The sequence below is a fragment of the Indicator indicator genome, chromosome 2 (genome assembly GCF_027791375.1).
Source record: "Indicator indicator isolate 239-I01 chromosome 2, UM_Iind_1.1, whole genome shotgun sequence".
NCBI lineage: Eukaryota > Metazoa > Chordata > Aves > Piciformes > Indicatoridae > Indicator > Indicator indicator.
This window is the reverse complement of record NC_072011.1, coordinates 37,082,578-37,107,073: the sequence shown is the minus strand read 5'-3', so window position 1 is coordinate 37,107,073 and position 24,496 is coordinate 37,082,578. Positions and strand designations below refer to the sequence as shown.

The following is a 24,496-nucleotide window of genomic DNA, read 5'->3' as shown; positions in this document are numbered from 1 at the left end:
GCAAATTAAGGTAACATTTGAAGAACCTGTGCACATTAAATTTCATATTTGCTAAATCTTGTGGTTTTCCCATCATGTTGGATGGAACTGCCAATGTTTTTAAAAAAAGCAATTTATTTTGCTGGCTTTGAAGTAGCTGATGCATTAGTAACCCTGCCACCTTCTAAATTAAATGGGGTTTTTGCTGCAGTTTAAGCACTCTGAAGTGTCTTCTATTTTTAAATCTCATATAAGCATTGGAAATGCCTTCAGCTCTCCTGCAATTTAATGATTGCTGTTGTTTCTAAATGGATCTTACCATTTCTAGTCAGCTTGTGATTGAAGCAATTATTTTTGCTAATTGAATTTACAGGGACTTAGGACAAGGAGGAAATAGCATGACATAGTCACGGACACTTTGGGGTTGAGAAGGTCATTCAAAACATGGGATGATGGCCTTTGTATTTCAGCTTATAAATATCTCGATATATGAGTAGTTTTAAAGTGTGTGATCCAAAGGAAAGTGAAATACTCACTTTACAAGGGTAAAGCTTGCAACAGTAGGATACTAAGTGGAGTCTGCCAAAGCACATCGGTTTTAGTACACTGCTCATTATCATTAACTACTCAAGCATTACATTAGTGAGTGCAAAGAGTAGAAAGATAGATAAACTGTCAGATCTTTTGGATTACCTGAGCTTTTTGAGCACAAAATCAGAGCAATGGAAGGAAAAATGGCTTTGAGCCAAGCCTGTGGGTTTCAGATGCTTGCACCAACAGAAGTTCATGCATGCTAGGAACACAGATCTCTTCCTTTCTTTTCCCTCCCAATTCCTCACTGACTATAGCTTAGTGCAGTGTGAAAAGTGCCATACTGTTAGTCCTCAGGTGTGGATCTTCACTAGACATATCATTAAATATTTAAGTTTCAGGCTGAATTGACCATTTGATTCCTTCAAAGAGTCTTCAAAACATACTAATTTCTGCTGAGTTATGTTGGTAGAAGAAACTAAGGAAAGAAAGAAGCATAATAATCCCATAGCAGATGAGCAATGGGATTGCAAAATTAACAAGAGAAAACTGAGCTATTTTTAAGAAAGCTTTAGCTCACCAAGCTGGAATAGTCTTGTTCCATGCACATCTGTTGCCAAGATAGGAAACTAAACTAGGTTGTATTTGGGCTAGCAAAATAAGTAGCATTTGAAAATACCATACAAATAACATTAGTCACTTGGTACTGGACAAGATGAATTTTGAGGTTAATCTAGTTTGGAAAATCCCATTGAAAATGTTCGAATATACGCCACAAAACCAGCTACCCAGGGAACAAGGACAGATTGATCTGCTTAGTGTGTGGAACAAGAGACCTGGAGCAGTCAAAGAATGTGATTACTGAAAGGTAGTACACAACCAGATAGCAGGTATTCACAGAATCACAGAATGTTAGGGGTTGGAAGGGACCTCCAGTGATCATTGAGTCCAACCCCCCCGACAAAGCAGGAGGCTGGACCACACAGGAATGTATCCAGGTGGGTTTTGAAAGTCTCACTGAAGTAGCATGTGCTTCACAAAGGACTTGTCAAATTTCCATGTGTAATGACTGGATTTAGAGTGTGGTGTATGCATCACTAGATTTCCTAAAATTGCTATGTGCTCTACTTTTAGGGGAGTTTCTGAATGTTGCAGATTATGAAGTACTGATTCTTAGAAACTGCCAGAAAAGAGCATAAAAGAGAAAGCAAAAGAATGCCTTTAAAATATGCCAAACAAATAACCAAGGACAAAACCAAGGTGGCAGAAATTGAATTGATTTTTGTGAACAGGCAAAAATGAAATTTTGCTGTAAGCAAAATTATGCTTGCCATCACTTAGCATGGTTATTGCTACACTAATGTTCCCTGAACAAACTTTCTATTCCAATGTATTTCTGTTATTTGACATCCTCTCAGGATCTGAATCATAGAATCTGAATTATAGAATTGTTTTGGTTGGAAAAGAATTCTAAAGTCACTGAGTCCAGCCATCAACCAAAGGCTGCCATGGCCATTAAACCACGTCCTGAAGTGCCATGTCTAAATGTTTTTTGAACAGCTCCAGGAATGGTGACTCCCCCACCTCCCTGGGCAACCTGTTCCAATGACTGACTGCTTGCAGTAAAGACATTTTTCTGCTACCCAACCTAAACCTCCCCTGCTGCAACTGGAGGCCATTTCCTCCTAGTCTATCACTTGGTACTAGGGTGAAGAGACCAACATCCACCTCTACTTTTAGGTAGTGGTAGAGAGCATTAAGGTCTCCCCTCAGCCTTTTCATCTCCAGGCTAAACAATCCCAGTTCCCTCAGCAGCTCCTCAGAAGACTTGTGCTCTAGGTCCCTCATCAGCTTTGTTGCTCTTCTCTGGACACACTCCAGCATCTCCCTGTCCTTTGAAGCTCTTTCTTTCCTGTGTATACTTCATGCTCTGAGCTGCAGTCATTAGCCCTTTGGGTGTGAAAAGAATAAGACTGTGGCTGAAGCTGAGCTCGTTGCCTGAGCCTCTTTGGTCCTGGTAATAGTGCAGATATTTTTCTGCACTCTGAGGGCATGCAGGATGCTGCAGTGTAATTTTCAGGTGTATTTTCAGGTGTATGTAAGAATCCCTCAGTACCAGTGTGGTTACTATGAGCCCTCTCATAGACGTAAACTAAAACTTTATTTATAAAATAAAACTTATTCTCCAGAAAGTTACGGACTTGCTAGTTGAGGTAAAGCTCACTTATTTCATGGGTGTAGCAAGTCCCATCAATTTATCTTAAATTTATCTTTTTTCCAATCTGAACAATTCTATGATCGTATGATTCTAACTTCATTTCCTGTGATCTAGCTTGTTGGTCCTGAAAGTGCCTTTGAAGGTTTCTGCAAAGGAAAGCTTTTGCTTTCTTGCCACCTCCATGGTTTACAGAGATCTCTTTTTTAAAGCTGGTGATATTATTATGCTGAATTACATTAAACGAGAAACCTTTATAGGGTGTGGGAATTTCTCTTCAGTGCTGCAGAGCAATGATTAGCCCCAGTGTAAATCCAAGAGTGGCAGCACTGCCAAGGTTATGTAATACTATTTTTGTGGCATCCTATATGTTTCACAAACTGCTGTTTCAAGGGTCAGCCTTTTGCACCTGCCATTTTGGCTAGTTTTCCTGCCTGCCTTCACCTCCTGGCCAGGCTGGCCATGGTGGTTTGCTTATACTAATTTCTGAGATGAAGGCAAGTAGCAGGGATTATCTGTGATAGCATATGAGGTTGTTATGATGAGACATTAGCTAGGGTTAGGAGACAAATGAGAAGATAATGTGTTTATTTCTTGTCTGATAATGATGTGGCAGTTTCTCTTTGTGCACATATATCTCCAGTAAGTCACCATGTAGAGAATCATTAATAAGAAGGTTATAAGGCCTGCAAAGTTGTTCTGGCTTCAGAACACTATAGATGCTTTACAGTATGAAATGTGGAAATTTGCTTTTAGCAAGTTTTGCTTCCTCTTATTTTATACTAATGCGTTCTGTTATAAAATTCCATTTCATGTGACCCATAGAGTCGTCTATTTTTAATGTGCAGCAGCTTTCTCATAAAAAGCAGGCACGTTTCCCCCCCCAATTGTTTCAGCAAAAGCAGGGAAAGGAGTGTATGATATTGAATTTCATATACAAAAGTGCATCAAAAAATATCAGAAGTAAGACTTGGAGGTGTGACATACATAAATCCCTTGGTTTATGATTTTTTCTCCTTACTCTTATAAATTTTATTTCCCTTTTTCCAAGTCCTTTATTCAAGATTGGGAAGTTAATATTAAAAGGTGTATGTGAGCACAGTCTGATCCTTACTGCCCAGATGAAATTACCATGACATCCAAATGCAGAATTCTTCAGTCTACTGACTGCTTATCAAGAAAGTGTTTTAGTAAAGATTGGGAGGACTGTAAAGGTCCATTAAGATAAGAGATTTTGGGATTGTTTTTGGTTGGTTGGTTGGTTGGTTGGTGGTTTCGTTTGGCTTTAATTTTTCTTTTTGTAAATGTGATGGCCAAATAAACAGGCCCCAAAAAATATTTGTTTGAAAGTGAAACCATTGAATCATTACAGTTGACCATTAAAGATGGCATCATAGTTTCTCAGTGAAGTTATTTTTACTGCTGTAAGGTAAAAATGTACTGAATGCTAATGGAACATCACTGATTGCTAAACATGGAGGTAAATGCAGCATATTCATGCTTTAGGAGAAGATAGCGGAGCAACACAAGAGATTTGTGATTATTGTTTAATATTTTTAATTTTTGATAAAACTTCTGAAAGGATATGGTGTTATCTCACTTTCTATTAGAAAGTATGTATGTATATGCCAAAGATAAATGGTTGCATGTTGTCCACTGTGGCATTTTCCTGCCATTCTCCAAGTCTCTGTTTCTTTCACTACTCTCTTATTGCCTGCAGACAGCTTTGCTAATATGTGGCAAGTCATCATCTTATTCCTGAATTTAAGCAAAATAACTGTCCCTTTGATGTGAACACAGGTCTGAAAACCAAGAGAACTCTTTAGTTTGGAGATCTGTCACAAGTTGCACATTTTATCTTCACAAGATGGTTTCACATAAGAATGAAGAATGCAGTCTACTACTGCCTCTTAACAGATAGCAAGACCAACCTGTTAGCAAGGATGGATGTATATCTGAGGTAGCCAGCATGCTAATTACCACATCCTCAATTTGGGAATTCCATCTTGTTCATCAAACATGAAATACCCAAATCAACAACAGTCTGGCATCTAACATTTTCATATTACCATCTTCAGAGTTCCTGCTCTGTTTTTTTAAGTCATATTTTACATGACTAGTTGCAAACAAGAGTTGATATTCAAAGTGAGAACAGCTGGTAACAGCAGATTGCGAATGTGGGAAAGCAGTGATGAATTGCCCAGGCCTATCAGTTGCACACCAAAGGGATATAGGAATTAAAATGTCACTGTTTTGGAGGGGGGTGATCAATGTGATTTTGAAGCCTGTCTCCACCTCACTGCAGGTGACAAAAATATTCTTGACATCAGCATTAGGAAACACTTGTGTTATGTCACCTGTGAATTGGTTGGAGGCTTCCTTGTGTGGAGAACCTTTTGATATATCATCAGCTGACATTCTCATCAGATTCCTAGACAACTGCAGGATACAAACTCATCAAGATTCAGCATTTCATAGCATGGACGACAAGAAAATGGAAATCTCCGTGGTAGACTCATATTAAAGGAAGTAACTGAAGGGTGTCAATCCCACCTCACTCAAAGATGAAAGATTTTAAGGTCAGCTCTTCTACATCCCAGTTTGCACTCAGCAAGTGGCCATCTGCTTACTGCAAAAAAAAACGAGAGTGAAAGTGTGAATTGTTGGTATAATGTTATGTCAGATACCCATGTCTGTGATACACCCAGGTCTTACTACTGGGAAATAAAATAAAAGAAAAAGACCTCAGAAAAAACTTCAGCCTAGATTAGTTGTGTGTTATATATATATATAATTAAATATTTTTAAAATAATTACAAAGCAGCTAGTTTTTTATTTCCCTGATTAATGTTATAGTAAAGATTTTTTCCCTCTGTAAGTAAAATTGCAAATACATAAATTAGTGCCACGGTGTATGTCCTGTTGAGTCTATATCTATATATAGATCTATATATCTAGATATTTGCTAGAAGTACTGAAATCAGCTAGGGTAGGGATCACCAGCCTATTCCTTGCATATCTTTCTACAAGCTGAGCCAGCTGGGAGCTGTTCAGCCTAGAGAAGAGAAGGCTTGTGGGGGACCTTATAGCTGCCTTCCAATACCTGAAGGGATCCTACAAGAATGCTGGAGAGGGACTTTTCATAAGGATGTCTAGCAATAGCACAAGGGGGAATGGTTTTAAGCTAAGAGAGAGCAGAGTTAGACTGAATCTTGGGAAGAATTTCTTCAGTACAAGGGTGGTGAGACTCTGGAATAGGTTGCCCAGGAAAGTTGTGGATGACTCCTCCCTGGGAGTGTTGACGCCTTGAGCAGCTGAGTCTAGTGGAGAGGCATCCCTGCACATGGCAGGGAGGTTGGAGTAGATGATCTCTAGGGTCCTTTCCAACTTAAGCCATTCTATGATACCTGTGAGTCTTTTGTGAGTCACATTGCCCACAAGCATGACTAACTCATTTAGGGGTGATGCTCAGGCTGGAGACATGTCCTGAAACACTGTATGTGCAACTGTGGATAAACACCCTGAGGTACTAAATTTGAGCATAAAATGCAGTTCAGAAAATCAAGGCAGAACAAAAACACAAATCACTACCCTGGTAAGCAGAGTCTGAAAAATCCTAGTGGCTTTTGTTCAGCACATTGCCAGCTTCTCTGTTAGATTCTAAAATGTACCTGTAGGATTTCTCCAGATCTTGGTAGAGTTTTCTGCATGAGCAAAGACTGCAAGATATGATTCTCCTAATGTCTGTACTTTTTGAGATGTATCACTGCTTCATTCTGTGGGGATTCTGTGATCTTGGAGGTCCTTTCTGGCCTGGAGGATTCTGTGAAAAGCAGTGTGGCCAAAGCCAGACCTCATAAACAGCAGGTACTTGCTCAAAAGGAGTTTCTGTCTAAACTACAGATGAATTTAAAGCCAGTGCATTAGACACAGATACTGATACCCCCACAAGTCTGGTTGAAGACAAGCGTAGGAGCTGTGTTTGCTGTGATGCAGACACAAGCGTGTGTCCTAGGTGTGACTCTGGCTGTGTCTTAAAAGTGCATTTGCAGGTGGAGAGTGTCTCTGGCTGGGAGTGAATACTTCTCCTTGAGGGGTCCCTCCCTCCTGCAGGTGGGGATGAAGAGCTGCTTCAGCTCCAGAAGAAGCTGGTGGGCATGGTCTAATGTTGAGCCTTCACTGCTGGGTCAAGGGTTGGACTGATGATCTCTTCCAACTAGACATATTCTGTGAGTCTTTGATTTGTACTGGTCGTAGCTCTCCATAAGCCAATTGAAGTATGTAACCTTAAGAATTTATGTTGGTTGTAAAATTTCTTGACTGAAATGCAGTATTTCCTGTGAATTATTAGTGTAAGCCTTTCCAAGGCTTACATCCGACACTACATTTCCTAAATTCATGGCAAAAATTAATGCTATACTTCTTAGGCATCTATTTCAAAGGTCGGTACGACCTTCCATCTGAGTTCATATATAAGAGAGAAAAATAACAATTGCAAGAAAGCATTGCATTCCATTGGCTCTTCCATATATCTACTTTTTTTTTTTCTTCAGCCACAGTGTAAGATTTCAGGGCATGAAGCCAAAGCAGACCCTTGCATCAGCTAGTCTAATTTCTACATAGTGATAATTCCTTAATTATCACTTAGCTTCTCCTTTATTGTGCTGTTTGTGAAGATGGCTTGCAGGAAGATAGTGAAATGCAATATGAGATATTGGAGATGCAAAACCTGCCTGTTAATTTGTTCCGAGCTCCTCATCTTTAGTGTTAAAATTGTACATCATGTAGGAATCTGAACACATCTGATTTTGGCTTCTAGCTGTTGCTTCTTACTGCCTCCTAAGATTGTAAATCAACACAAGAACTTTGGCTATACAGACTAAAAAATATAAATATGGTTTGAATGCTAATTGTACTTTTTTATTTTTAAGACATCTCACTGTAGGCCTTATTAGTCTTTATGTTGCATTTCTGTGCCAGTATGAACTGAACAGGGAGAATTAAATCATAATTTCCCTTCTTCTGGGGGCAAATATATTTTATTTTTATTATTATTATTGGAATCACTTAACAGGAATTAAGACTCATTGCATTAAAGACACATGCATTTAATAAGAGGGATCTGATGTATTCTGATCTCAGTGCCCATATGTAGTCTCCTACAGATCAGAAGCAGTGCACAGCTGGAGATACTTGTGCACATGAAGTGCCTTAAGGACCACAGCCTAGAACTGTACATTTCACATGCTTTCCTTCTGATATGGATCTAAAGCTGCCAACAACAGCATGGGAGCAGCAAAAATGAAAGGGAAGGAAAGGAATGTTTCCAACAAAAGTCTGCCTTCCTCGCATAGTCTAAGTGACAGTAAGCATTCCAGCTTTGAGGCCTTAAAGTTGGCATTGTACGCAAAAATATTTCAAAGTGGGGAAAAAAGACAAATATAAGGAAGGAGAAAAGGACTGTAGCACCACTAGTCTTCATTCACATTTGCAGCCAAGACTGTGAAGAGGGAAGCGATGACAACTGTGGAGTTACATGTGTGTAAAAGCAAAGTTTCTCACATGTGTTCTCATCCATATCACAGTTTGGGGTGCTTGGTTAATGGAGCCTCGGGCTCCAGCCAGAAGGGAGGCAATGCCAACCACAAAGATTCGAAGTTTTGCATATTTGTGAATAGTTAGCCCTTTGGGCTTGAGGTTTTACTCGCTTTAACAAAAATAAGTAAGAAATATGAACAAACATGATTTTCAAATTGCAGCTGTTAATACTTGAAGCCCTTTAGCAGTTTTGATTAAGCAGAAGATTACACAAGATTTTGCTGAGTGTTTTATTTTAACAAAATTATATATGAGAAATCATTTGTATTATATCTCAATGTTACATGAGCTTGAAATCAGGTTTGGAATGATTGCCGCTTGTGCCTCCACCCTAGGTCTTGTGCTTTAGGGAGCACCTGGTGATTTCTAGAAGACAATGAGCTGGTTGGGAGCCACTATGCTGGCAGTGGTGTGGCAGCCACTGGCCAGTGTCAGAAAACCATGAATCCTACTGAGGGCTGAAATGGCTGCATTGAGAAGCAGCACATTGAGGGCACCACTGACTTTACTAACCAGCCCTCCTTTCTGCTTGGGAGTTTTTTACCACGTTCCTGGGGACTCTGCTGCTATAGGCATAAACACAAACATTCTCTGCTTATCTTCCTAACCTAATTTAATGAAGTAGAGGATGCAGAAGATGCTGGAGACTGTTTTGTTTCCCCCCCCCCTTCTTCTTTAAGAGAGCATAATATTTTTAATGTATACCAAAGTGTATTTTTCTTGGTCATTCAATCACAACTCGTCTGCATAGTCTTCATACCTCTCCTAATTACACCAACTATTGATTTTGGATTAATGTAGTTCATTCCAATACAGACTGCAGTTGGCATCAAAGTAATCCTATCTTGTGACTCCTACTGTATATGATATAATTTAATGAAGGAGTAATCCCTTTCAAAATTGGTCATTAGCATTAGCTAGCAATTTGCCAAGTTTGCTTCAGAAGGTTAGTGCTACAGCTAACTAATCCTTAACTAATTTCATGGGGATTTATTGCTATTGAAAATTATAATAAATTTCTAATAGCAATACTTATTTTTTTTTAAAGGCTGTAGGTTGGTTGAGTGCACTCAGATTACTTTACAATGGATATTTTTCTGGCAGATGAATAATTCTCTGCTAGTCAATTTGGTTTTGAGTTCTCAGATTTAGTACTTCAGTTATGCATTCTTCATTTGTTTTATTAATTGTTTGGTTATATTTGACTATGCTGAACTATACATGCATGCATAATATATGACATATTATTCATGAAGTTTTCCAATGTGACAGGCTCTTGGTTACTCATGAGTTATACAGTATCCATTAATACAGTATCTGTCACATAATAAAATGACTTTATGTAAGCTTGGTCTAAATTCTTAAACATAATTACCTGAATTGTTGAAAGGAAATAAGTGTTGAAGTTACTCTGATGCATATTGTAGTAATTTGAGGAAAGAAAATCAGGTAGAACACTCCTAAATAAATTTATGACAGGAACAAATGAGATAAATGGAGATATTCTGTACTTAATACCAGGACTGAATTTGGCTGAGATTGTCATGCTAACCCTTGCTCTAACTAATTAACTGTTCATTCTTTCTGGGCCAAATTTTATCTGCTCCTGTAGATTTCTGCGGCTTTATTAACTTCAGTAGAACTGGATTGAATTGCATGGGCACAGAGTTTAGTTGTGAATAATAATTTTCTTCTGGTGTGTAGAGCTGAAGTACTTACAGGATTGGCCTTGCATGGTAAGAAATATGACTGATGAATTCCATGAGGTGCAATATCCTGATGTATCCTTTCCTCATCAGCTGCAATCAGCTCAGTTCTCAGTGCCTTCAGATGCAAATACTCTGCCATGGAAATGAAAAAGGAAACCTTCTGGCCTGATTTGAATCAATCACAATGAAAACATTTCTGTTTGCTGAATTGCAAAGTCTCATTTCAGGTGAGTTTGAGGTCTGTGTGGCTAGTGTATGCCACTACTGACTGTGTAGTTAATTTCTTAGTGTATAAAACTGCAGTTAAATTGCAGCATCTAGTTTTGCCTTCCTGGTGCAGTATAAAAGAAATATGACTTCCCTGGAACTATGCACAGGAAACTGGCATACCCTAAGAGAGTGAATTCAGTGGCTTTCTGTGATCTTCTTTATTACATATTCCATTACAGAATTCTCAGAATAGCAATACTTTTATCAGAAGTATGTTAAGATTGTAAACTGGTGAACCACAATTCATTAAAAAAAGTTCTGCATGAGAATACATTGCAAACATAAAGAGCAGTATCTCTATTGACTCCATTGGCAGTGTGCGTTTCAAGAGACAGAGCAGTCTAGGGAGACAGTGCTCATACAACATAAATTAATGTATACTTCCCTTTTAGTCTCATTACATTAGACATATGATTCAGCTTGTATCTCTCCTTTGGTTTTCATGCTACAGATGCTTCAGTATTAGTTCCAGTGGCACATACATGCCAGTTCATCCGTTATCCTGACTTTACTGACACAGATATGCATGTGGTCATGGAGAGTTTATTTTAAAGAGCACATTGATACATTAGCCATTTAGTCACACAACAGTATTGTGTCTATTATTTTATTGACCAGTGTGTATGAATGGAATGCAATGTGAGTATTGAATAAGTAAACTTCTCTATGGCAATTTCTATGTATGGAGGGTATGAGAGGAAAGCTGACTTTCTGTAACATCTGAATAATAACCCTGAAAGGTACCAAATGACTAGTGGAAATGTAGTTCCTCGAGGTGTTCTCTTATACTGAATGCTAAATACAGCCTTTGGAGATGGAAGCAACCAAAGCATATCTGTTTAGGGCTGTTAAGATTTACTATCCATTCTCTACTACATTTTTTCTGTCATACTTCTCATCTGTTTACCTACAGACTCACCAAAGGGCTTCATTTTGTGCCCTCTGTCATCAAGCAAATGTGCTGGCTAGCAGAAAACCAACAAAAACATTACTGCATTGATTTTCTTTCATGCCTACAAGGCATGAAGTTTCTATGATTAATATAAATCAATATTTGTGGTAAAGCAGAAGGTGATCTGCATAACTGCTGATGAAAGAGAGAACATTGAAACTCATTCAACACTGTTATTTGTAAGTACTTCAGAGGATTCCCACTGCAACAGGCTTTGTACTGTGAAGCTTGAAGATTTTCATGTGATAGTGGCAGAATTTCCTCATCTGTGACTCCCTCAAAAGATTTTAACACAAATATGTAAAAAAAATTAGAGAGCTATAACTTGAGCTAGATCTTCTGCTTTCTTACTGCTTGTTTGAGAGAAGTTGTGACTGAACAGAACAGAATACAATGGAATATTTAGGTTGGAAGGGACCTATGGTAAACATCTAGTCTAACTGTCTGACCAGTTCAGGTCTGACCAAGTTACAGCCTGGTAAGGGCATTGTCCAAATGCCTCTTAAACACTTGACAGGCTTGGGGCATCAACCACCTCTCTAGGAAGCTTGTTCCTTTGCCCTCTGGATAAAGAATTGCTTCCTAATGTCCTGATGAAGACCATTACATCATTCCTTGAAGAGACTGAAATGACTGTGCACATATTGATGATGCTGGGCTTTTTGAAGGCTATAAAACTGCAGTTCTCTAATAACACAGGAGGCCCTGTTCACTGGCATTTTCTTTTTGCCTTTCTCATGTAGAATTATTTCCAGTCTCTTTTATACTAACCCTCTATAAAGAAAATCAAAATCGACTGTGAACTTTGTAACGAATAAGTTAATCTGTTAGAGGTATGTGCTCCTGTATTACATGTACACAAGTAGGCACACTAGATGAGTGTTCTGCAAGAGAGAGAGCGAATTTCAGGTAGCCTCTGTCTAGATAGTAAAGACATTATTCAGTGTTCAAGTTTCAGCTAAGCATCTAATAGAAGTTTCATTCTTCCTTTGCTCTTTTTTAAGGATAAAGGGCTGTGAACTTGGCCCTTCATTTTAAGGCTTAAAAGGATGTGTATGGATTTTGGAAACTTCATTACTGTTTTTCAAACCAGAACTCCAGAGCATGGTTCTCTCCCACATTTTTTTTTTTTTTCATCTATTTGTACAAATTCTGCATCAAAAACTCACCTAAAATCACATGGCACAATGCACATTAGAAACCAGCTTTTCAGGACTTCATTTTGCTCAGACTGGCTTACTGTCAACAAATCTACCTTTTAAAACCTTCACACTTTAAGCATTTACGTCGCTCAGTGAAAACAGGTCTCTTTATAGGCTTGTAACTGAGCATACTGGAAGTAAATAGTGGTTCTGTATCTAAAATTTTACATTACTTGAAGGAAAACTATATTACAGCTAAGCTAGCTATGCTTATAGGGATACATATGGCTTTTAATGTGTAAAGAGCATGGCATAGCAAATGGTCTAATCTGACTATCATAACCTGTCTTTAAACCTGGATAAGTATGTAAAATGCAGGTATCACAATGATAATCTTCGGCAGCCTGTTGTCTGTCAAAAATGCCCAGAATTAAATAAACATCAGTATTGTAACACTTCGTATAGAATACATATACTTTAGATATGTAGTTTCAAAGTAATGAACTGAGATGAGAAAGAAATAAATGGTTATATCTTAGAATCATAGAACTGTAGGATGCTTTTGGTTGGAAAGGACCTTGAATGATCATGTAGCCCAACACTCTTGGAGTGAGCAAGGACATCTTTAACTAGATCAGGTTGCCCTAGTCCTGCCAATCTGACCTTGAGTGTTTCCAGGAATGGGACATCTACCACTTCTCTGGGCAACATTCATCAACTTTATACAGATGTCTGATTATAACAATAACTTCAATTCTTTGTTTCTTGGTGTTAGAAATAGAAATTTGGTGCAAATAGGATGCATTATTGATAAAGTCAGACTGATTTTTTTTTTTCAGAATTAAGTTTGAGAAATGTAGAAGGTGAATACTTGCAAGTTAATCCAATGGTGTGAATTGTGAAATATGCAAATTAAATGTTACTCCAGGTAGTGATTTCCCTTTAATGTTAAATATTTTTCTCTGATAGTGCTTGTATTTATGTAATTTGTGTGAGCTGAAACAACTGGTGCAGCAACAATTTTACTTGTGCAAGATTGCTGCACAACTCAGTGATTCACCTGAGACAGATACCATTCACAGGTGATCTGATGCAGAAACAAGGTTTGCACAAGTCCCAGTGGTTCACATCAACAGTCTGACCACAAAACCATCTGCAGTTTCATTGCTCTTGTTCTGTACTTGTCTTTTGATACACTGGCATTCATCCTCACCAGTCAGTCCAGTACTTCTTGAATGATGACCTTGTCATCTTTTTTTTTTTTTTTTAGAAACAGCAAAGACAGAGGCAGCATAGTTTCCAATCAAAAAAGAATGCTAATGAATTATTTAGAACTTCTGACTTGCATTTAGTAGCACCATGACATGTTATAACAGTCTGCTGAGCCAATAATTTCTTATAAATCACATGCTGAAGAGGAAAACTATCCATATGTCTTAGCTGAGGCCTCTGCAAGGTCAGTGTTTGAAGATGACATGATTTGCTCCACGTTGTAAAGTACCTTTTTATGATAGATGTTTTCTTTTGTAATAGATAATTTAATATTTTCTTTCTGCTGCCCAGCCAAGACAGAACTGTGCACTTTGCTTCATTTCTGGAAACACCCTATTGTTCTTTTGGCAGAAGAAAATCCATTTCAGGGATGGTGTTTGAATAATAACTGGCAACATGCCCAGAGTATTGACGTTGTCTGATCAGGACTCTGTATACATGCGTGTCTACGCAATGCCGAATCTTCTTTAGCAATATGTGTTTGCTGAATGCTATTTTCACATGCTCATCACTGTGGTCATCGAGATGACCCGGAGTGCAGACGTGCCATCAGCAGAAACACTGTAAAGGCTGACAATTTATATCCTTACAAATGCTGGCAAAATTTGTGGGTGAAACATAACAAGCCACATACAAATTCTTCACTAGACAGTGATGTGTGTCCAGAAACATTAAATCAAATGGATAAAGAGATTTTGTGATGTAAAACAGGGAGTGTTTGTTTCAGAATTTATCGTCAGGCCTTTGGGTAAGGAGTTCTTTATTGTTTTCAGAGGATCATAACAGTAAATTTTCTCCTGCAATTTGACCCGATTAGCAGACTTCTGTACAGAAAATTTTGTCTTTTTGAAGAGGTCAAGTCATTAGAGAGTTATTTCTGCCTTACAAATGAAATGAGCAGGAAGGAAGTGTTAGCCCTCTGAGGAAATGTTCAGCCATCTTAGAGCTTTCTACATTTTCTGTTACCTACCTGTATAAGAGATCTGTACAGTTCTATGAAATACTGTTGAAATTCATGGAAACAAGAAACACTAAATCCCCAGCTGGTATAAATCAGCCTTGTTTTTACTGAATCAGTAGAGGTATGCACTGGCTTTACACCAGCAGACAAGCTGGGTGAAAGTGCATCTTGGAGAAAGGAAGCTTAGGTGCCTGCAGGTTTTACTTAGTATGTGTACTAGTGGCGATGATAAGTAATATAATCTCAGTGCCTCCAGGGGATACATTAATAAATTTTAAAATGGAAATAATTTTAGAAGTCAAATATATTTGAAAACTTAAAAAAAGGATTAAAATTTAAAAGTAAAGCCATAGTCGTGTACAGTTGCTACTAGAAGCACAAACCTGGCATTTTATTTGCATATAAGGCATATATATGCCTTATTCTGCAATATAATTCAAAATTTGGTGTATGCTAGTTCTGGGCTTTATTTGTTTAAGAGTAAATTGTACTACATTTTTAAAAAATATTTTTATTGAATTGTACTGTTGCTTTATGTGATCAAAAATCCTCTCTGGTCATATTGCCTGGTTTCTTTCATGTTGTCTAGTATTATTTCTGCAGTGCATAAATTCAGTACTTGAATGCTTCTGCATTTGCACAAAAAATCTTAAGAGAATGCATTAAAAATGAAAGAAGGGGGAAAGGAAGTGTTACTTTCACTTGTTTTTCAATGTACTCCTTAGGATAAGTCTAAATTCAGACTTCATTTTTCCAGGAACAGGTGGGGAATATTGTGTGCAGGCAAAACAAGGTCACGCCTGCCTCTTTTCCAATGGTTCACTCCTCAGACCACTCCCAAGAAATATCTCTTGGCAGCAGACTCAATGCATTGTGTCAACAAAGGATGCTACCCAGCAGAGAAAGATATCCTTAACTGTATGAAAGCCAGCTACACCTAGCAAAGTGTTTCCTGCAGTCATCTCCATTGCCCTGTCATTTGGATTGATGCATACGTTGATTAACTAGAGAGTTTTTGTGAGGTGAATTTCACTAGAAAAAGGAGGAGGTTGGCAAAGATGCAATAACAAGGAACAATACAGAAAAATAAAAAAATGTGTGAGTGCATGCACCATGAATTAATAGTAATAAATCTATGCAATGAACTCCATGTGTTCAAAGATGATGGAAAAATACTTTAAATATTTTTCAATTTCCCTGTAGAGTTATGCTTTTCTTACGTCAAACCGTGATCTACAATTCTATGGAGAGAAGAATCATTTGCAATTTTAAAACAAACCCTGTCACTTTAGATCTAATACAAATATTGTTTTTTTCTTTTGGAGGGAGAGGAACAAAAGTAATGTGAAATCCTGAATGTAATTTCAAAGCCAGCCCCTTCACCCTTATTCTGAAAGTTTAGTCTTTTACATGAAAAAAGTGCCTGCTGACATTATTGATTACATAAGTCAGTGACAAATCCTCCACTACATTAAATGGAGCCACAATTTCATCTCAAGGTATAAGAACAGATCTTTATGTATGTGCTCATTTTATTTCTGTTTTAACTTCAATTGAAAGCTTAAGAATTGCATAGTATGCTGTAAATTTTCTATAGCAATAGCAATTACTATTTGGCATGTATTATAACAGGAAGAAACTGAACTGGTTATCCCTTCCCTGGAATATTTTGTATCACTTGCTTGATCTTCTCTGAAATTCAGTTCTTCAGATTTTTGATTTATGTCTGTTCTGCATCATTTCTCATGGATACCATGACTTACAAATGGACACAAACTTACAGATAATGTTTGTATTTATAATACTGCAACATAAGATACTAGTGGGACTGAATTCACCATGATGCCTGCTATTTGTAACATTCTTAGCAGAGGGCTACATTGGCAGAAAGTCAAAGCAATGTAATTCATTCACACTCAATCTAGCAAAGAGCAAGAATAATATTTCATTTGGAAACCAGCATGTGAGCAAAAGAACGTTTTTACGTGATGGACAGGTCTGCATAGATGTTTAAAGCCAGGTGACAGCTACAATATATACTAGACATGTACTTCTTTTTTAGGAAAGAAAAACAAGCATTTTCCCAGATCATGTTTATATTCTGTCTGGGAGTCATCCCACCTTGCGAGAATCCTACATGCCCCTTCCTGTCTTTTGGGATTGTTGAGTAAGCATCCTTGACCCACCCTGTGCGTATGTAACACAGAGGTGTCTTCGTAATCTCTTTACACTTAGCTGAGACACGTGCATTGCACCTGTAAAGTTGACCAAGTGGATTCAAGCAGCTTAACTCTCATAGCATATACCTCAGTCCAGGATGCACAAGCTCACCTGCACACAGCCAGCTGGACAGCATCACAGCAGGGCGGTCAGTATAGAACTGTTTCCTTGATCTTCTGGAGGGCATGGTTGACAGAGTCCGTTGGAAAGCAGTCCTGAAGGGTAAAGGCCTCCAGGAAAGCTGGACATTCTTCAGGAAGGGAATCTTAAAGGCACAGGAACATATGCCAAATGATGAGTTGATAGGGAAGGACACTGGCCTGACTGAACAGTGAGCTTTGGCTGGAACAAAGGAAGAAAAAGACAGTGTTTGACCTTTTGAAGAAGGACAGGCAACTCAGGAAGACTACAAGGATGTTGTGAGATCATGTAAGGAGAAAATTAGAAGTGCCAAAGCCCAACTAGAGCTTAATTTGGCTACTGCTGTAAAAGACAATAAAAATGTTTCTATAATTACATTAGCAACAAAGGAGGGCTCAGGAGAATCTCCATTCTTTATTAGATGTGGGAGGGAAACCTAGAGACCAAGGATGAGGAAAGGCTGAGGTATTTAATGCCTTTGCCTCACCCTTTAATAGTAAGCTCAGTTGTTCAGCCTGCTGAGCTGGACGAAAGCAATGGGGAACAGAATGAAGTCCCCATAATCCAAGGGGAAATGATTAGTGACTTGCTGCAACACTCAGACACACACAAGTGCTCACCAAGCCACTTTTCATCATTGATCAGCAATCCTGGCTAACCGGGGAGGTCTTAGTTGACTGGAGGTTAGCAAATGTGATGGCTTTCTGCAAGAAGGGCTTGAAGGAGAATCTGGGGAACTACAGGTCTGTCATACAGTGCTTGGGAAGGTCATGGAGCAGATCATCTTGAGTGCCATTATGCAGCACATGCAGGAGAATCAGGCAATCAGACCTAGTCAGCATGGGTTCATGAAAGGCAAGTTGTGCTTGAATAACCTAATCTTCTTTTATGACAGGTGACGTGCTTAGTAGATGAGGGAAAGCCTGTGGATGTTGTTTACCTGGACTTTAGTAAAGCCTTTGACACTGCTTCTCACAGCATCTTCCTGGAGAAACTGGCTGCTGGTGGCTTGGGTGAGCTTGTGCTTTGCTGGATAAAAAAACTGGCTGCATGGCCAGGCCCAAAGAGTTATGCTGAATGGGGCTCTATATTAGGCCCTATAGTATATTTATCAATGATCTGAGATAAAGTATGTCCTGAATAAGTTGCAGATGATACCAAGAAAGGTGGCTGTGTCAATCTGCTTGAAGCTAGGGAGACTTGACAGAGGGATCTGGACAGACTGGATCAATGGGCTGAAGACAGTGGTATGAGGCTGAAGGCTAAGTCCTGCACTTGGGTCACAGCAACCCCTTGCAACGCTACAGGCTTGGCAAAGAGTGCAAAGGATCTGGGAGTATTGGTCAATAGCTGCCTAAATATGAGCCAGCTGTGTGCCTAGGTGGCCGACAAGGCCAACAGCATCCTGGTCTGACTCAGAAATAATGTGGCCAGCAGGAGTAGGGAAGAGATCATGCCTCTGTACACAGCACTGGTGCGGCTGCTCCTCAAATACGATGTTCAGTTTTGGGCCCCTCACGGCAAGAAACAGATTGAGTTGCTCAAGTGTATCCAAAGAGGGCGACAAAGCTGGCGAAGGGTCTTCTGAGGAGCGGCTGAGGAAATTGGGGTTGTTTAGTCTGAAGAAAAGGAGGCTGACACTGAATATTAATTGTTGAAATTAATCGGACCTGCTTAGATGCAATTGTCTGAGTTGTAATCCAATCGCTTTGTAGATACACCATGAAAGAAACTGAAGTGTGCTTTGTTAGGCAACTGCTAGGAAGCACACACCTCCTTTCTTGCTTAAGAGGATTCTTGGAAATATTTAAATAAAAATCTTGGTCCAGAAACACCATGGTAGTCACAGATCCAGAAGAAATACTGAAGGTCACTCAAGTGTCCTTAGTGTTGCTACAATGATTCATTCTGTTATTGAAATTAGAATTCCAGTCAAGTTTTGTCTTTTAGGCACAAGCTTTGCAACTCACTGTTACATAGTAAAAATACAGTCACTATAATTGAGGATGATAACTGTTAGTGAAGATACTATGATCGAATAATGAGCAAATTATACAAATCCAGGATTATGGGGATTGCATTATTGCTGTAAATGCAGAAATAGCTATTGTCAAAGATAAGGAAAATTCTCTGCGGGTATATTCTATCTAATCAAAACATTTCCCACATGAAAAAGTAACAAAAGCAACAAAGTGATAAAAACAACACTAAGCTGCACAAAGATGTGATGTGCAGACAATGAACCACTTTAGAAGAAAGGTTTCCAGTTATGAAAGACAATGATGACTGTTTGGTCTGCTCAGAGTTCATTAACAAACACTTGGGAGCACTTATTAGGGCCTATGTCTTTGTTTTTCCACTGGCATAACAGAAATAATTAATGGCAAAAATGTGAAAAGATTGAGTAAGAACTTTGGTATTAGTTTATGGGACATATTCTTAGCTTTAGGCTAATTAAAGTGGAACTCTGAAAAACTCTTCTGATCCTCAGCAGCTGAAATTTTTCTTTTATGTTATTTGAAGACCATTTAACAATATAGATATCATAAGGGAATAGCAAAATAGTTACTACATTTGTTTACTTTCTCTGCTGAAGAACCAGCTTTTAAGACCTTCATTAATTTGGGTCTTTATGGGGCTGTAAGAAGACAAAAGCATTATTTATATATTTTTTTCTGTCTCTCATTCTGTTTAGGCTTCAGAGTTTAGACAAAATAAGAAAAAAATATTTAGGTTTTTAAAAATAAAACAAACCCAAAAAACTCCTAAAGATTCTGCAGTTTTAAAACACTCTTTTTTTGGTCTGTTCCTTCCATTATCAATGTCTTTTCCATGGTTCATAAATTTCCAGTAAACCTCAGAGAAATATTCCAAGACCACAGTTAATGTTTAAAACCATGTTGAATTAAACCCAGCCCATAATGATTATTATTTTAAGTGCTTTCTTTTTAGTCTTGATTTCCATTATTGGCAGGCTGGTTTTGAGAAAAGCCAGTGATATGAATACCAAGGAATGCTTGCAACTTAAAACAAGGGAAATCAGCAGAATTATTTTTTATCTAAACTTCAAGCAGTGTCAGTCTGTTTTGCTGCATGGACTTGTCTGCAGCTTCCCATATGGGATCTGATTTAAGGACCTGACTCAAAGGCTCCCAAGTCAGCAGGTTCACCATGGACTTTGGGAGACTTTAAACTATTACACCAAACTCTAGAGTTGTTCTCACATTTATGGATTTTGCTACGGTAAAAGGCCACCTTCCCAGAATCTGTTGCTTGAGGAAGGCACATGAATTTTTCCAGCGCCACCTTCAACATCCACATGTCCCTGCCATTCCCTTTGGTGCACTTTACTGCTTGAGATAAAGACACACTTCACAATCTCACAACCATAAAATAGGTTATGGAAATCTGAGTAGTTTTGCAATTAGGGTAAGCAGGATGTTGGTGTGTTGGGTTTTGTTGGGGTTTTTTTGTTTGTTCCCCCCCCCCCCCCCAAAGAGAGTTCTCTATCTGTACTTATATTGCTATGAAAAGTTGAAGAACATAATCAGTCAAGTTTAGATTAATGAATTGAATTAAAGAATGAAAAAAAAAAAACTTATGCAAAGGAGAAAAAGAGAAAGCATGTGTTCAGGTGTACCTGTGATTTAATTCTGTACTTTGTTGGGGTATCTCATGCAGGTTCCAGAGCTGAGGGCATTGCCTTTCCTCACATGTTGCCCCAAAATGTCATGCATCAGCACCTCACCTGAAGAAGGGCTTATATAGAAAAAAGTTTCTTGTTTCCATGCCCCATTCCCCCAGCCCCCTACAGTGTATCACTCATTCTGATGAAAAGCGTTAGCTTACAAATTTTGCCTTGCTTTACTTAACCTATTGGGAATACAATGATGCCACTACTCAGTCTCTGGACTTAGCCTCTTCCTTAGTCATGATTTCTTAATTTTGGCTGGAATGACCTTGGCTATGCTTGGACTGTATCTGCAGTGTGAGCTGCTGAGAAACCACTCTTTCCCTCTGCTCTGAGCTCTGCTCCCTCACTTTCTCTGTTGTTCCTTTTGCCGTCTTTCTTTTCAACTTCCTTCCTAGATCTTTGTCAAAAGGAAGGCTGCCTGGGGACCTGCACTAAATAGAGATGGGAAGGATCAGTGTTTCCCTTGCCTGCTAGCTGTGGCTGGGCCCTGGGATATGATATGCAAATCTATCAAGGGGTACACTCACTCCTTCCTTCCTGCTTGGAGCCAGAATTTTCCCTTCTTCTTATCTGCCTGCTTTTAATTTGTATTTCCCTTGTATTCTTTAATTAGCACATTCCTTCTAGCTTGGCTGGCTTTTTCCTGTTTACAGCATGTCCACAATTGGAACTCAAATCTATAAATCGTGCACTTCATGAGAAATACTCATAAATGTGTGTCATACTAGGCTCATCAATTCTGGTTCACCAGAAGCTTTGAGTATGAATTCTGTATTACCTATTAATAATGCAAATAGTAACTTACTCCTGCAAGTGACTTTCTAAATGGCCTTCATTTTTACTGTGTTTAGGAGTGGTGTCATACCTGAGTATCTATTTGCAAGAAAGAGAGTAATGCCAAAATATATTGTGTGGAAAGACACAAATTAACTATTTTGAAAATGAAACCACCAATTTTTTAAAAAGGACTAAGTGACAGAGTGTAAGCTTCTTAAAGGCAGAATTTGTTTTGTTACTTCTCATGAGGAAGAGGAGAGACGGGGGTTATGGTATAACCCACTGAACGTCTGCAAATAATAGTATAATGGAGAGATAGAAAAAGAAAAAGGAACGTGGTAGTGCTGTCCTTTTGAGGGCAGTGTGTCCACTTCCCCAGGCCAAATGTGCAGTGTGATGGTTGGTTATGATAGAGGAGCCTGTGCAACATTAGTTGATGTGCTGCTCCAATAATTTCTCATTTAATAAATACCAGCTTCCATCAAGGGACATGTGAAACACCTTGTGTAGTGGATTTTAAAATACTTTTGGATGGAGTATTATGTACAAATGGCTTTTTATTTCTTAAACAATATGGCAGGATTATGGAGAAATCCTAGTAAAGTTGGTAATGAGCTAGCAATCAGAAAACTAAATTATGTCTCAGAAAGGTAGAAAACTTTCGAAAGTAAATTTCATCTGTGATTAAGTTCATAAATACATTACTTACATCAAATTTCCAGAAATATATTCAAAACGTGAGGTGTCTTTCCACACCGTACAACATCATTCTCAGCAATAACAAAATACAAACCTTGTGTGGGGGCAGGGGTGAGGATGTGGTGTGTCTTTCAAGATAGCTGTTGCTTGGATCCTGTCTGGGCATTGATTTGCTTGTGTGAGGTGGTGAGTGATTGCCTTTGCATCACTTGTGGGTTTTTTTTTCCCCTTCAGTTATTAATCTGCCTTCAACTCAACCCATAAGTTATTCCTTTCACTCTTCCCACTCTCTGCCTCCTCCTTCTGAGGTGGTGGTGCGGAGTGAGTACTGGATGGGTGCTTCATTGCTGGCTGGGGCTGACCCGCCACATGGCCTTAATTGCAGAGGTTAACAGACTGCTTTCTGATACCTGTGATCTGATTTCCATAATAAGTATGTAGCCATTTGGCAGTTATATATCCTTAAACTCTGAGTCACTGGTGGTCATTTTTAATCAACTAGAACAGCAGGAAAAAGACCTGTGCATGTAGACGTCAGTGCATAGTGCTTCAGGATATACATTTGCATGGGTGAGTCATCTAATTAACATCCTCTATTCTTCCTATAGAGTTGAATGAAACACAGAAGTTTTTCCACAGCAGGTGCTTTTGTTGGATAGGCTGATCTCATAACCATTCAATAAATAAGAACATCCTTCCTTTTTAACTGCTTGCAGCATTTATAATTTCCTGTCAAAGTGATGCCACAACTGAATGCCTTTCCCTCATATTATTTCTCTAAATGAACTCATGCCACCATAAAGTTCCTTTGAGGAATGATTCTTCACAAGAGGAAATGGTCATAAATGTGTGCTCTGAGGCAGAGCAGGAAGAGCAAGGGCACTCTGTACCACAGCCAGTTAGCTGAGGTGACTGGTGGAGGACAGCCTGCCAGCTGGAAAGGTTATTGCTAGTGTAGGAATGAAGCTGGGGACTCCTACCGCAATAGGTCATTTAAAAAAAAAAACAGATGGAAGGCAAATAGAGCAAGACTTAGAAAATGTTGCAGCATCATTCAAAAGAGCAGTGTGGTTTCATCTTTGGTTTGCAATTTCTAAGCTTTCCTGTATTGATTGAGTTTTCTTGTCTTTCCTCACTGTCTTGCCATGTGCAGTCAATTAAAAAGCCTCTAAAGCCTGACATCAACACTAACAAAAGGAGGTATGGTTGAAGTTCATCAGTCAGGAATGTTTCTATGATGCTGAGCAGGTAGCACCACCTGGCACCACACTGCTTGCAACTCTTATAGAGAGCAAATGTATGATGTATGGTTGTGCTAGCCTCAGTACTTAATACTGTAGCTGAGGAGGAAGTGATGGCAGATATGGGCCTTATATCTCTCATATCAAAACAGAGGCAGTTGTCTTGGAAACACTGATTATCATCCTAATGGTGGGTTTTGTAGTGATACATTGAATTACTTTCTGGAGTAGAATAAAATGGTCTGTGATAAGGTTCGTAATGATGAATATACCAGCAACTGATTTTTTTTTTCCTTAGTTCCATAGGTGATTTTAATACTGCCCTACAATACTGCTGAAGATTATTTAAACCCAGATTTGTTTTTTTTCCCAAGAGATTTTTTGGTGTATGTAGGATTGTTTGTTAAGAAAACAGCCTTGTAACAGCAGTGGTTGAAATACTGTTTAATAACATAGCAAATATTTCACAGGCTGTAATCTGTTTTTTACAAAGGTGTTTGCTATTAAAATAGAATGATTATAAACAAAAATTAGAGGAAAAGGCCTTAAAAGTGGGAGTAAATTCCTTTTTTAGGAAGCAGATGCTATTCTGCCAAAGAACTATACAATATGGGAGGTTTTCCACTGAGTGACATGAACTTTGTGTCAGCCACTTGTGGTTTATAGCTTGTGCTAATGTGCTGGACATAGGAATGCATTTCCCTAGTCTTCTAATGCTGAAAATGGATAAGTAGTGTTGTTTTTCTGCATTATGGGCTGCAGTACAGCTGATAGGTATTGTCTCATTTTGTGCTGATGATAAAACTAACATTTTTAAGACTCCTTTCAGCCTGTGCAGCAACCAAGTTTAATGTTCCTAACTTCTTCTGATGGTGTTAAAGAACAAGGACAAAATGATCCTTAAAGGAAGAATTACTTGACAATACATCAACTAGTTTGTTGAGGGAATTTTGAGACACATCAGTAAGCAATTTTTTAAAGGAATAGAAATTTCTCACTACTCATCCACATGTTACCACATGCAGTAAAAACCACTGTTTGCTCAGTTATGGCATTCTTTCATGATTACATTTCTGTGATCTTGTGAAAGGTAAG

The 24,496-nt window shown here is 38.6% G+C and overlaps 1 protein-coding gene across 1 annotated transcript in view; it reads left to right on the top strand.

Moving 5' to 3' along the window:
• SMYD3 (SET and MYND domain containing 3) overlaps window positions 1-24,496 on the top strand; it is a 419,115-nt gene that overhangs the window by 278,007 nt on the left and 116,612 nt on the right. Inside the window, 2 exon segments of the mRNA XM_054393109.1 lie at window positions 23,409-23,461; window positions 23,463-23,499. Of these exon segments, the coding sequence (XP_054249084.1) occupies window positions 23,409-23,461; window positions 23,463-23,499 (90 nt within the window).